At 44.1% G+C, this 13,036-nt stretch overlaps 1 protein-coding gene across 1 annotated transcript in view; it reads right to left on the bottom strand.

Annotated features, from left to right (window-relative positions):
* The window catches only part of Depdc1b (DEP domain containing 1B), a 63,344-nt gene that overhangs the window by 20,383 nt on the left and 29,925 nt on the right, over positions 1–13,036 (bottom strand). Inside the window, exons 3-6 of the mRNA XM_052160108.1 lie at positions 10,061–10,196; positions 5,828–5,955; positions 4,650–4,780; positions 2,124–2,171 (exon numbers count right to left, since the gene is read on the bottom strand). Coding sequence (XP_052016068.1) covers positions 2,124–2,171; positions 4,650–4,780; positions 5,828–5,955; positions 10,061–10,196 — 443 coding nt within the window. The remainder of the gene's footprint in view (positions 1–2,123; positions 2,172–4,649; positions 4,781–5,827; positions 5,956–10,060; positions 10,197–13,036) is intronic.

The following is a 13,036-nucleotide window of genomic DNA, read 5'->3' on the forward strand; positions in this document are numbered from 1 at the left end:
TCCATTGGGGTCCCTGTGCTCAGTCCAATGGTTAGCTGCAAGCTTCTGTCTCTGTATTTGTCAGGCTCTGGCAGAGTCTCTCATGAGACAGCTACATCAGGCTCCTGTCAGCAAGGACTTCTTGGCATCCACAATAGTGTTTGGGTTTGGTGACTGCATACTGGATGGATCCCCAGGTGGGGCAGTCTCTGCTCCATTCATAAAGGTTACTCTTAACATATGTGAGACATGCTCCTCCTCCCGCACTCTGCATTTCATACACATGACAATTATGAAATCACACCTGCCTCTACCCGATGTCTAGTTGTCCCAACCTGGCTGCAAGTGTTTGTGGCTTTCTGTGTCGGAGAGAGAACTAAGTACACAGTTCCCTGCATCCTAGCCTAACAGGAAGTCACACAATCACCCCACCTTAGGGCATTCTCCCACACAAGACAGCTTCATTCCTGACTGGTAGGGTCTAAATCCTCAGTTCTCTGGGACATCAGAGTGAGGGTTAGAGCTTCGTGATTGTACCTTTATCCCATCACTGCCAACTCTGGCCAAGGAGGTAACTCATATTTCCTTTACTTCAAGAACTTGAACAAAAACAATAAAAAGCACTTCAGAGCCAGCAAGATGGCGGGCACAGTGGGTAAAGGCACTCAGAGCCAAATCTGACACTGATACTCAGGCCTAGGACCAAGTGTCCTCTGCCACACATACTTGCTGTGGCATGGGAATGCTAGATCCTCACACACACACACACACACACACACACACACCATGTACTTTTAAAATTTAAGTAAAGCACTTCTTTCCCCCAAGCTAAAGCCACATTACTCTACATCTCAGTGTCCAAAATGTCAACCCAAAATCAATGAAAATTTTAAGAGCTAAACCTGAAATACTGAGTTTTATGCAAACTGGTATTGCTATACATATTCATAATGAGAGTGCACAAGTAATTCCAGACAGGGCCAGGGAGACAAACAAGGCTCAGTGGTTAGTTTCGCTCTATAATCAGACAAAAGTGACTCCAGTTTAATCAATAATTCAGTTTACTAATTCAATTATTTATACACCTGCCTCTGCATATGCTGATCCTCCACAAAAATAAGAAAGTGATTATTTCTTGAAGTAGCTGTAAGATTAAAGGGCTTCTCTAAAAACCAAATATTGCTATTATCAATCAGCTAAAATAATGAGAATTCTCATTAAAATCACACATATGGGGCAGACCAGACAGCTCCTTGAATAAAGGCTCTGGCCATGCAAGCCTGACTGATCTGAGTAAAAATCTCCAGAATCCACAGTGGAAAAAAACTGACTCCCAAAAGTCATTTTCTGACCTCTACACATGCATCCAGAACTCGTACATCTGTATGTACACATAGCAATCACATGAACACACACAAACATACACACACACACACACACACACACACACACACACAAACATTATTTGGGTTAAGCCTGAAAATCCCAAAGAAAAAAATGCCAGTGTTCATGAGCAATTACTGCACTGTTCCTTCACAGTGCCCATGACAGGCAATGAAACGCACGCCCCTTGTATACTGACGAGATCTTCTATGCCTGTGAACATTCCCGCAGGCAGGCACACCCTAGTCCATGCCTACGGATCTTCCCTGCAGGTCTCTGAGACAGTCTTTCTTGTTTCTCTGCATGCAGGCCTCTCTCCTAAGCCATGCTGCACGTCAGGCAGTCAGTCCTCTAAAACACTCTGTCCCTCTTCAAACTCTGCCCTCTGAAAGCCAGTAGGGCCTGAAGCTGCCCAGAAAACTGGGGATGTAAACATGGTAGACACTTAAAACTCTACAGACCATTGGTAGGTGGCTGCTAACATAAGCAGTACCTATTCCTTTCTCCCCTGTGATGAGCTGGCATGGACTCTCTCTGCAGTGCAATTATATCCATGGGAGAACTAAATGCCTTTAAAACTGTAATATACCAACCCTTCCTCTACGTCAGGACTCTATGGTAAAGCACAGTGGTCTCCGAACAATTTCCTGCCAGCTGCACAGGTGTCAAATCAATGCCCAGGCCAGTGAGCAGGAATATTTTCTAAGTCAAGTCACTAACTCCTGTTAATTCTATAAAACTGGCAGAGAATTAGTACTTACAATTTGCCAAACACTTCATAGCTGACAGGACCCAATGAGGAAGTTCTTCTGTAGAAAAAAAAGGAAGAAAATACAAAAGATATTTTATTCATCTCCTTATAATGATATCACACACACACACACACAGAGTATTATAAGAATGTATCATTTGCCCAGGTAATATGAGACATTTTACCAATTCATGTACAAGAACATTTAAAAGATAGAACTCTTCCTTTAGCAGCAATGTTACAACATGTACTTAAATAAATCAGGCATAACATTTTCTCTAAGAATGAGACGCACTTTTAAAAACTGCAATAAAAAATAAGAACTGGACAGTTTGTTCAGAGAAACACATGGCATGCACGAGGCCCTGGGTTCAATCCTGAACACCAAAAGGGAAGAAAAAAGTTTATCCTGCAAGTCCAATATAGTTATCATTTTACCTAGTACCATTTTCCAAATGTTCCAGGTAGCAAAAATTCCACTGACATATTAATGATAGGCTGCTAGTAGGTGAGCCTTACAATAACAGTAACATGCCCAGCCTAGGGGCCCAGCTGAGGGCCTGGGGATGGATTAGCCACTAGAGCACATGATGCTCTCTCATAGGACCATAATCAGCTCCCAGCACCCATGTCAGGGAGCTAATAATCAGATGTAACACCCTCTCTAGGGAACCGCTCTAGGAGACAACTCCCTCTGCTGGCCTCTGTGGGCATAGCACTCATATACACAAACCTACACAGAGATAGATATATGTATAAGAAAAAATAAAAACCTCCCAGCCAATCACTAGTCACAGCCCCTTCACCAGGGCACTGTGGCAAAGACGTGCTTACATGTGACTACATGGAGTCAGAAGAGCTTTGTCGTGCTGGGTTTCACCTAATGAACAAACCAGAGAATTATAAAACCTTTCCTTCTCCCAGAAGAAGTTAGCAGAACTAAAAGTGGCTGGTTGTCTAAGGGCCAGCTCAGGGTAATGACGCTGCTACACAGAGGACCTGGACAGGTTTAGCAGTGTTTCAAAGACTTCCGCTCCTCCACGTGACAGCTTTAATATCAACCCAGTGAGTCGTGAAGTTTCCAGACTGATTTGTCTGCCCCTGCCTTCCACTCCTGATGGAGGTGCTAGGACAGGTGCAGGGCTCCCTCTTCCAAGGCAAGCTCTACTCCTGTGCACAGGCACACTGACTGACACCTCTCCTCTAGCAGATGGCGCTGCCTTCTTATGCATGCCACTGGCTCGGAGCCTCAGACTGAACTTAGCTTATTATGCCCAAAGGTCACTTGATTCTGGCCAATCCTCAGCATCAAAGTTTAAATGAAAAGGTCAACTCAAAGAGCTCATCTAGTGCTCATCTAACCCATATCTGTTAAGAGAAAGGGCATTTTTAAGTCAGTCTCGGGTCAGGCATGGTAACACTTACCTGTCAGCTGAGGGAAAAGGATCTCAAGTTCAAGGCCAGCCTGGACTACAGAGTAAAACCTTGCCACAAACCAGCATGATCAATCTGATGGTTGCAGCACTCCAGGCGCTACAGGTAAAGTAATTTGTCTTGGAGCAAATTTAAAATAAAACAAAGGTGTTGATTGTTTTTGACAGATTTATAAGCCATCTTGAAGGATACATGATTAAAAAAAAAAATCTTTCAAGATTTAAAGTTATCTCATTAAAAGAAAAATAAATAATAATAAGGACTCTTCCAGACACTCTACCTCATTGACACCGCTCTGAAGAGACAAGCCAGAAATGCAAATGTGGGGCTGAGAAGGTCGCTCGCCCTGTTAGCAGAGTGCCGGCCTAGCATGCACCAGGCCCTGTGTTCAATGCTCAGCACCATATAAATCACTCCCCCATGGCACTGCACGCCTGTGACTGCAGCATTCACAAGGTGGAGGTAGGAGATAGCCCTCAGCTGTCAAGCTTGGGCTACATAACACTCTAACTTCAAAACAAGGAAGAGGAAACCTAAGTGCAATGCGACCTAAAACTGACCCGGGCACTTCAGGACTAACGTTCTCCTGTGTCTGGAGTTTTCCTAGGGACCATATGGAACCACTAATGTCCAGGCAGCTCACACAGAGCTAGAGCAATGGTTCTCAACCTGTGGGTCTCGACCTTCAAAGGGTCAAACACCCTTCACAGGGGCTGCATGTCAGATATCCTGCATATCAGATATTTACACTATAATTCAAAACAGCAGCAAGATTATAGTTACAAAGTAGCAATGAAAAAGTATGATGGTTGGGGGTCACCACAACCCGAGGAACTACATTAAAGGGGTCACAGCACTAGGAAGATAGAAAGCCACTGGATTACCCTCAGAGTGCGCTGTGCTGAATCCTAACCCTGAACACTCATTTTTCTATGCCATTTTAATAAACCGAACACTGGATAAAAAGCACTAGCAGGAAATAGAATCTGTATAGCAAGGAGAGCGCTCAGCTGGGGTTTAGCAAAGACAGAACAGGAACTAAAAGATCTGTGTGCGCCCATGGTGTGGGCCAGACTGAGGCCAGTGGTTAGTGGGTACTTACTGGACTTGTCGTCCAAGATGACCACTCCCTGCTTGCTGACACTATACACATTGTGGATGATGAACTTGGAGTTGACAAGCTTGGGGCTTAAAACTTCTTCCAAGGAATCGAGGCCAAGAATTTTCTGTAAACTAAAAAGGTAATTTATTCTTAAAATAATTTTCAAAATACTTTAATCATTTTTATAGTGCTAAAAATTGAGCAATACAAAAGGGGTGTGTGTGTGTGTGTGTGTATGTGTGTGTGTGTGTGTGTTTACAACTGTGTATGTTTGGTACAGTATGTTTATATGTGAGCCAACATGAGAACCCGTACTCATGTGGAAGTCACAGAAGGATGTCACATGTCTCCTCTGTAGCCCTCCTCCCTGTTTTGTGAGGCAGGGTCTGTCTGACCTCAAGGCTCACAACTTCAGTGAGGTTAGCTGCCCAGCAAGCTCCCGGAATCTCCCTGTCTCTATCCTGAGGTGCTATCTGCAGTTACAGGCAAGGACGGGCGTGCCAGTCTTGACATAGGCACTGGGGATTTGAACTGAGGTCCTCCTGCTTTCACAGCAAGCTCTTTCCCACCGCACATCCCCTCAGCACCCCATAAGAACTGCCTTTAAGATGGAATATCTTCGTGTACTGCACCCAAACTTTCTAGACAATGGGTTAGAAAGGAAATGTGTTTAAAATAACTTAATATATTATTTTCCAAATAGCATACTCCTTAAATTAATTAATCATATAACAACCTGAATTCCAAAAAGCAACTTTTTAAGTAAAATTACTTAATTTCCACTATATGCTTATTAAATTTAAAATGTCAGTGAAAGTTTAGAGACTTTAGGTTGGGAACGGCAGTGCATACACAGACAATCCCAGCACTCAAAAGTGTGACAGTGTGACAGAAAAGGGAAGGCCAGCCTGGCTGTGCAGGAAAGCATGTGTAGAGCATGCTTGTAAGGGGGAAAATAACAATTAAAAAGGAATTTAAACTCCTGTTTTAATTATTGCGTGTCTAACACGAGAAATGTCCTAGAATCCAGTTGAATTATATTTGTAAAACAGCATAAGTCCAGATTATGCAAAGCTGAGAATTTTTTAAACATAATTTCAGAACACTCAGTACACAGAGAGTAGGAAAGAGATAAAATAGAAAGATCCCTGGAGTTCTCAGATGTCAAATGTGCATACTATGACAACGTCGTAGACTTCCAGATCTCCTCCACGTTGGCCTCGGTCAGCTGTCTGCGGTGGACTAGACGGCACGCTGGTACCTCTCCAATCGCAATACTGTGGCGCTTGAACCACATCTCAGAGTTCTAATTTGGCCCGGAAGTGGGGGTGGGAGGATGAAAGGGGGCGGGAACGTGGAAGAGAGAATACATATGTCAGTATACAATGCTATGGTTTATAAGAAATGTTTTGACTCGCCCACTCGAAATTTGAGTGGTAACAATGGTTAGAATTAGAGGTTAACTTTCTTCGCCTGGGCTCAGAGAAGTAAGGAATGACCCTCAAGACCAGGCTGTACCAGGATGTACCGGAAGAGCTAATGTCCTGGGGGTGTTCCGACTAACCAGTGAAATCAGTTTTTATACATTCAAAATCAAGTGCAGAAATGCTTATCTTAATTCACATTGTCCCAACTGAGTAATCACTTAAAATAAGAACTTCAAGAATCCTCCTTTATGAGCAGATACCAGGTACATACAATATTGGAGAGCAACCCAGGCTAGACAACTGCCCGGGGGCGGAAAGATAAACACCCCGCAAGGATAGCTAAGGGTGGTTAGGACACAGGACTGGCACCTTCTGGGGAGGGGACAAGTGATGGCTTAGGAAGCTTAGGGCGGTCTGCTCAAGTGACAGACTCTCTCCACATCCTCTTGTTGGGAGCTCACAGCCCACAGCCAGGCTATTAAACACAAGGAAATACTTTTTTTTTTGTCATCACAGAGAAAAAAATTTTACCTGAAAAATTTTACATGTTAGAAAACATTTATAACAGCTTTCTAGAATACATTCTTGCAAATGAAAACATCTTATTAATTTGAAGGAAAAAAAGAAGGAAAGTTGTATTTGGGGGTTTGGGTTTTGCTTTTAAGAGTGTGTGTGTGTGTGTGTGTGTGTGCGCGTGCGTGTTCAGGTGCTCAAGGAAACCAGCAGCATTGGATTTCCGAGGGTTGCTAGTCTGCTAACATGGCTGCTGGGAGCTAAAGCTGGCTCCTCTCAGGAGCAGACAGTACTCGTAATTGCTGAGCCATCTCTCCAGTCCCTGTCTTTGCTTTCAAATGACCAAATTACAAATGAAATTCAGTGACTAGATAGGTGTGTAAATTTTTAAATATCTAAATCAGGTCTTTAGGCTTGAAGGTAGAAAGGCAGAAAGACTACTAAAATTTACCTGCAAACCCATTTCCAAAGATATCCTTAAAAGTACTCCAGAATATAAATATATAAATCTGTAAAGGTTTAGATTGTTATATGTCAAAAAGCTGGAAAAATGCACCTGGTAATAAAGGACTGAATGAGTTAATTATATCGATTTATAATAGGCATGATAAAATCAGGCCTACTACTAGAGTGATGTCAGGTGCTGACTAATGTAAAAAAATGGGAGCGACACGCTGTTCTACATGAAGAACACGAGGCACGAGCCAGTCTAGAGTGACCTCACTGTGCTAAAGCGCAGAAGCACCAAAAGGGTACACAGTAAAAAACGTTAGCAGGAGTAAATCTCTGTAGATGTCACCGAAACAAAGTAATCATAGAAGCCATATTTGACCGCTGCTGGGAACGTGCACGAGGAGCTCTGGTCTTAGCACTTTACAGGCATAAACTCAGCTGACCCTCACAGCACCTCTGCCTCACAGGGTACTGGCATCCTTCACCTGACCCTCATGGGGGTACCTCTGCCTCACAGGGTACTGGCATCCTAGTTTTACTGGTCAGAACTCTTCCACAAAAACAAACAGACCACATTTAAATAGCAACTCAACACAAAAGCCAGGGCCCAGCAATCATCACCACCCAGAAAAAGGAAAGAGATGAAAAGTTTTGTTGTGGGCTGGAGAGATGGCTCAGTGGTTAAGAACACTGGCCGCTTGCACTTCCAGAGGTCCTGAGTTCAAATCCCAGCAACCACATGGTGGTTCACAACCATCTGTAATGGAATCTGATGGCCTCTTCTGTGTGTCTGAAGACAGCTACAGTGTGCTCATATAAATAAATAAATCTTTAAAAAAATAATAATGTTTTATTTTTTTGTTTCTGTTTTATCCTGTTGAGACTAAGCCTCACTCAGTTACCCCAGGCTGGACTTCAGCTCAAGGTCTTGCCTAAGTCTCGCACACACACACACACACCACTTCTCCAGCTCTTTCAGACAGATGAAGTGTCTATTTAGTGGCAATTAACCTTGCTCTGAAAATTGTGTCAAGGTCCCCTGAAGAGAAGGATCCTAGTCTACCATTCTTGGTTTGAATACTCTCCAGGGTGGAGGGGACAAGCAGTGGTGGATCCCACAACAGCGGGGGAACTTACACCCTTGCCTAGCACGTCAGTGGGGGATACTAGAGAAGACAGACCAGAATGTATCCAAAGACAACTACAGATGCGGGCCCATGGCTAGAGAGTGTGGAGGGTCGGATGGCTGGGGCACTGGCACACTCTGGGATCCCAAGCATAGAAAACATCAGCACTGGTGCAGTACTCTGACCAGGGCTTGACACAGGCGGGTAAACAGCTGCAGTAGTAACATTGTGTTTGCAAAGAAGAGAAAGGAGAAATCGTATGGATAGCTTCAAAGCCTGCTTATTTAACTGTTAAAAAAAAAAAAAAAAACAAAAAAAACAAAAACAAAAAAAAAACCTGGTCTTCTGAATCACAGCCCTGCTTAAGGGGGTCCATTAGGTGTTAAAATAAACATTCTGAGGAAAAGAGGACCCGATTCTTAGCATTTACATAATAATTTTTCTTATTATTTTGTATCCTATAACAAATTATTATTTGTATCCTATAACAAATTTGTAATAGGAGCTAACACTTGGTCATTCCACATTCTGTACCTATGAGCAGCCCTTGTTCCTGCAGACCCTGTTTTGCTTTCTTTCTAACATGTATTTCCTATTTCACTAATTTCCTCTCACCAGACTGCAAGAGTGAAGAACGTGTCCCACATCACTGACTCTGCTGAGCTTGGCGCACCTGGCCCCCACGGACACTCTTACTTAATAAATCTCTTCGATAAGTAAATGAGGGACTTCCAAATGGTCTGTCCTCTGAGTTCCAGGGTCCTGTCTCCACACACCTGCTCCCTTTCATATAAATTATCGTTATCGCCAAATGTCCCCAAAGTCATCCCAACCCTAGACAAATCTGCAAGCCCCAGGGGAGTCCCCACTTCTGTCTCTCATGTCATCTTGAGCCTTGATCATCTTTGATAAGTCTAAGCTTCTTAATTATCCTCTCTGAGATGAGATATCACATAATTTCCTTAGGGGGTTAAAAAAAAACACTGTTTTGGGTTTTTTTTTGGTTTTCTTTTAATTGGATTGGCTAAAAATATCTTCATCACATCTTTGCAAACAAAAGTATTTTGATGTCTAGTCTTATAACACCTGATTAACCTAAGTCAATAATGTTAGTAAATTTCTCCCAAATTGTCTTATTAAAGTTTCTCTCTGTGTTTTATTTTTTTAGCATCATCTCAACTTGTCAGTCTTGTACTGGAAACATTATAAGAAAAGACTATTTAAAGGGTTAAAAAAAAAAAAGGTGTGTGTCTCACAATGTACTGCTGCTAGAGAGCAGAGGACGCCATGTTTGTTCGTGCCTTGTGCTGGGTGCTGGGGCCGCTCCACAGGACCGCCCACCTCCTCACTCGCTGAGAGGGGAACTGAGACCAAGTGCAGGAAGAGACAAGGAGAAAAGTAACCTCTCGGGCAGGAAAGGGGATCTCAGGAAGTTGAACAGAAGTCTGCTCCGACAGAACATATGAAAATAGCCACCATATTCTCCATCAACACAGGCTAGAGTGACAAGAAAGGAAGGGCCAATCTTCTGGTAAATGACCCCTGGGATGATGACACATGTGGTGTCTTTCACAGCGCTTCCCAAACACTGCATAAAGGATCTGCCAGAAAGACTGGTCCACGCCCACAACTCGGTAGATGATTCCTCCTGGGTTGAGCCCATTACATACATGTATTGACAATTCCATACATGTATGTAATACATTCTAGTCACACCCCTCCCCTCCTTATCTCCTTCTCATTTCTTCCAGACCTTCCCCCACTAAGTCCCCATCTCTCTTTCATCAATTTTGTATCTTGTTTCTGCTGCATGACTCCCTGGTTTACCCAGGGCCGGCTGTGTGGGCATCCACTGCCCAGCTATGCACTGGTCTTTATTCACACAACTCACCATCACAATCGGCCTCACTGGAATGTTCTCCTGGGAAGTGCCCGGTAAGGGATCATTCCATTCTGGAAACTTAATAACATCTCTTTGATACAGGGGCTTCTTTGGATATGGCTTCAGGGGTGAGGAAGGAGGGAATCTAAATCCAAGAAGAAAAGCTCTGTTATTGCAGACAGCAGGCGACAGTGGTTTTTTCCACACTCAGACAAGTGATGAGCCCTCTTCATTAAGTTATTGCCCGTGAATCATGAATAGCAGCGCTCGACAGTAACGAATTTTAAGATACGCATTCATAACGCCTGCCAAGTAATATTTATAGAAAGAAGTTATAAAACAGACATAATGTCTTTAATAATAAACCTTGCTTGAGCCTGGGGCTTGTTCATATCGCACGTATCTTCTGCCACACACAACCTTAGCTCTCCATCAATTGCACTGAGACCGGTCTCAGCAAGTCTCCATGGCTGGACCTGAGTCTGCTGCGTGCTGCAGGCAGACCCTGAGTCTGTACTCTCCCTGCCTCCAGCCTCTCTGAAGCTGGGATTACAGAGTGTACAACGGCTGGCTTCCTGCATGTTTTCGTTTCCTTTGTCCTTAAGATGAGGTCTCACTAAGGTACCCAGGCTTGAACAAGCTTTCTGCTTGTGCTTCTACGATAGCAGTTAGCATGTGTGCGTGCCTCCTCGGTCAGTTCTATAGATGTCCTTAGCAGCGCTAACACAGGGAGGCCCTGTATTCACCCAGCTTTAAGTCTGCATTGCCTTGTAGCTCTATTGCTACAGTTTACAGTCCGTGTGTGTTCCAAACAGAAATCATTGACAGAGAAATCCTCACGGGCCCTGACTAAGGAACATCACGGGCCCTGACATTTGCTTATTTCTTTTCCTTTGCAGGGCCAGGCCTCAGACAGCAGGCAGGCACTCCACCACCCAGCTATGCCTCCAGCCCACAGTGTTCACTTTTATAAATACGCCTCAGAAAGACTAATTCTCCTTCCCTTCAATATTCAACATGTCACACAAAGATTAAAATACCAACCACGAAATGCATCTTAAGGGAGGTAGGAAACTGTCTAGAACCATTATTCCGGCTGTTTCCACCCGGTGCCTCTTCCTGGATCTCTAGCTTATCAGAGAATTCCACCAAACTCTCCTCAAAATGGATTACCGCTACCAAATAAAGAAGTAACGCTAAAGATGTGGGGGTTTTTTCCCCATGAAATGTTTCTCTATAAATGAAGTAGAAAAGAATACAGTGAAATGCATCAGTAGGAGGGATGGTGGCTCAGGGGCAGGACTCTTACGTGGCCTGTGGGAAGGCCAATCCCAGCACTGCAATGAAAAGGAAAAAAAAGAAATCCAGAAAATGCGTTAGTTGTTGACTTTTTATTTTTAATGTAGGCTTAGAATCTTCCCACAGGAGCCAGAGAGACAGCACAGTGCTCAAGCTGGCTCGTGTAGAAGAAAACCCGTTTGGTTCCCTGAATGGCTATCCGGAAGCTCTCAAAGGCGGGCCCCTCCCATTGCAGGGGAGCTGATGCCCTCTCTGGCCTCCATGAGCACTGTGCTCACATGCACACACCCACACAGACAAAGGTACACGTGTAAATTCCTAAAAATTCTTCCCTGTGAAGTCCATGGGAAAAATAAATCGGGTTATTAAATATTTTATTCTTTTGTAGAACGCTTCCTAATTGAGAGTTGTGTACACGTACACAAATGTAATTTCTCATCCTCTGCTTCTCCCAGATCAGCCACCTCCCGCCCATCCTCAGTTTATCTTTTGTTAAAAACAAACATCCCATCAAGTCCAATGTGTACTTTCTGTATACTCTTGAGCATGAGGAGCTCGTGTGGATTTGTGGAGCATGGCCACTACGAGGGTCCATATCCTCACAGAAACACGATCCTTCCTCCCCTAGAAGGCGCTGTCTTCCCACAGCTGGGGTAAGAACACGTAAGCCCCGCCCCATCCATAGACAGCGTGACATTGTGCAGACAAGCACAGCCGCTGGAGCGCCTAAGTGTAAGAGTCCAGTCACGTCCAGAAGACACGGGCCCTGGTCCTCCCCAAGTCCTGGCTCTAGCCATCTTCCTATCCCTGTCTTTTGCAATGCTAGTGGTGATACAGATGTCCCATTGGTGGCCGAACATTCCATGGACACTTCTTCTCGCACTGGGACCAGCTATGAGTTTCTGAGCTGTGTTTCCTAAGGCAAATACCAAGTCAGAGAGTTTTAAAAGTGACGATAGTTTTCAAAGAAAGTTGATATCAAGGTGAATCAGGAGACACAGCAATAACAAGAGCTCTACGGAAAACCACTTCAGGAGCAGTCACAAGAGACTTGAAAGGCACTGAGGGGTGGAGAGAAGCTGAACTCGGCGTTCTCTGAAAAGAACATGTAATAACCGCACTGCATTTCAAAAGTCAGTTTGGATCCAAAGAAAAACAATGAGGCCTGGAAATCACCAAATTAAGTTAAATCAACTGAAACTATCAGTTTACTTTTGTGGTGAGCGGATTATTAAAGTAGGTGACAGAAGCTCAAATATAAAATAAATGAAAATGTTAAGCCAGTGGTAGATTTTTGGCTATGCAGTTAGGACTGTCTCAGAGCATTCAGTGCCATTCTTCTCTGCTTTCCCTTCCTCTTCTCAGCTTCTCTCTCCTTTCCTCCTCCCCTCTCCTCCTTTCTCCCTCTCTACCTCTTTCCAGGCCTTTCATGTGCTAAAATGACAGACATGACGGACCCTCCACATCTAGGTCCAATCTGTCTTCTTAAAAGCAACAATCACAACAAAGGTTCTCTTCCCAGCCAAGGTTAGAACTCAGGCGTGTGCCCTCCCACAGGCCCGCCTACACATACCATCCTAGTTCCTGGGCTGCCCACGTCACAGCGCATGAAGAATTAAGTAACCCCAGCCAACACTCACTCACTCACCCCCAATCCCACTCTCAACTACGGTGTGAAACCTGGGG

The sequence above is a fragment of the Apodemus sylvaticus genome, chromosome 16 (assembly GCF_947179515.1).
Source record: "Apodemus sylvaticus chromosome 16, mApoSyl1.1, whole genome shotgun sequence".
In the NCBI taxonomy this organism is placed as follows: Eukaryota; Metazoa; Chordata; class Mammalia; order Rodentia; family Muridae; genus Apodemus; species Apodemus sylvaticus.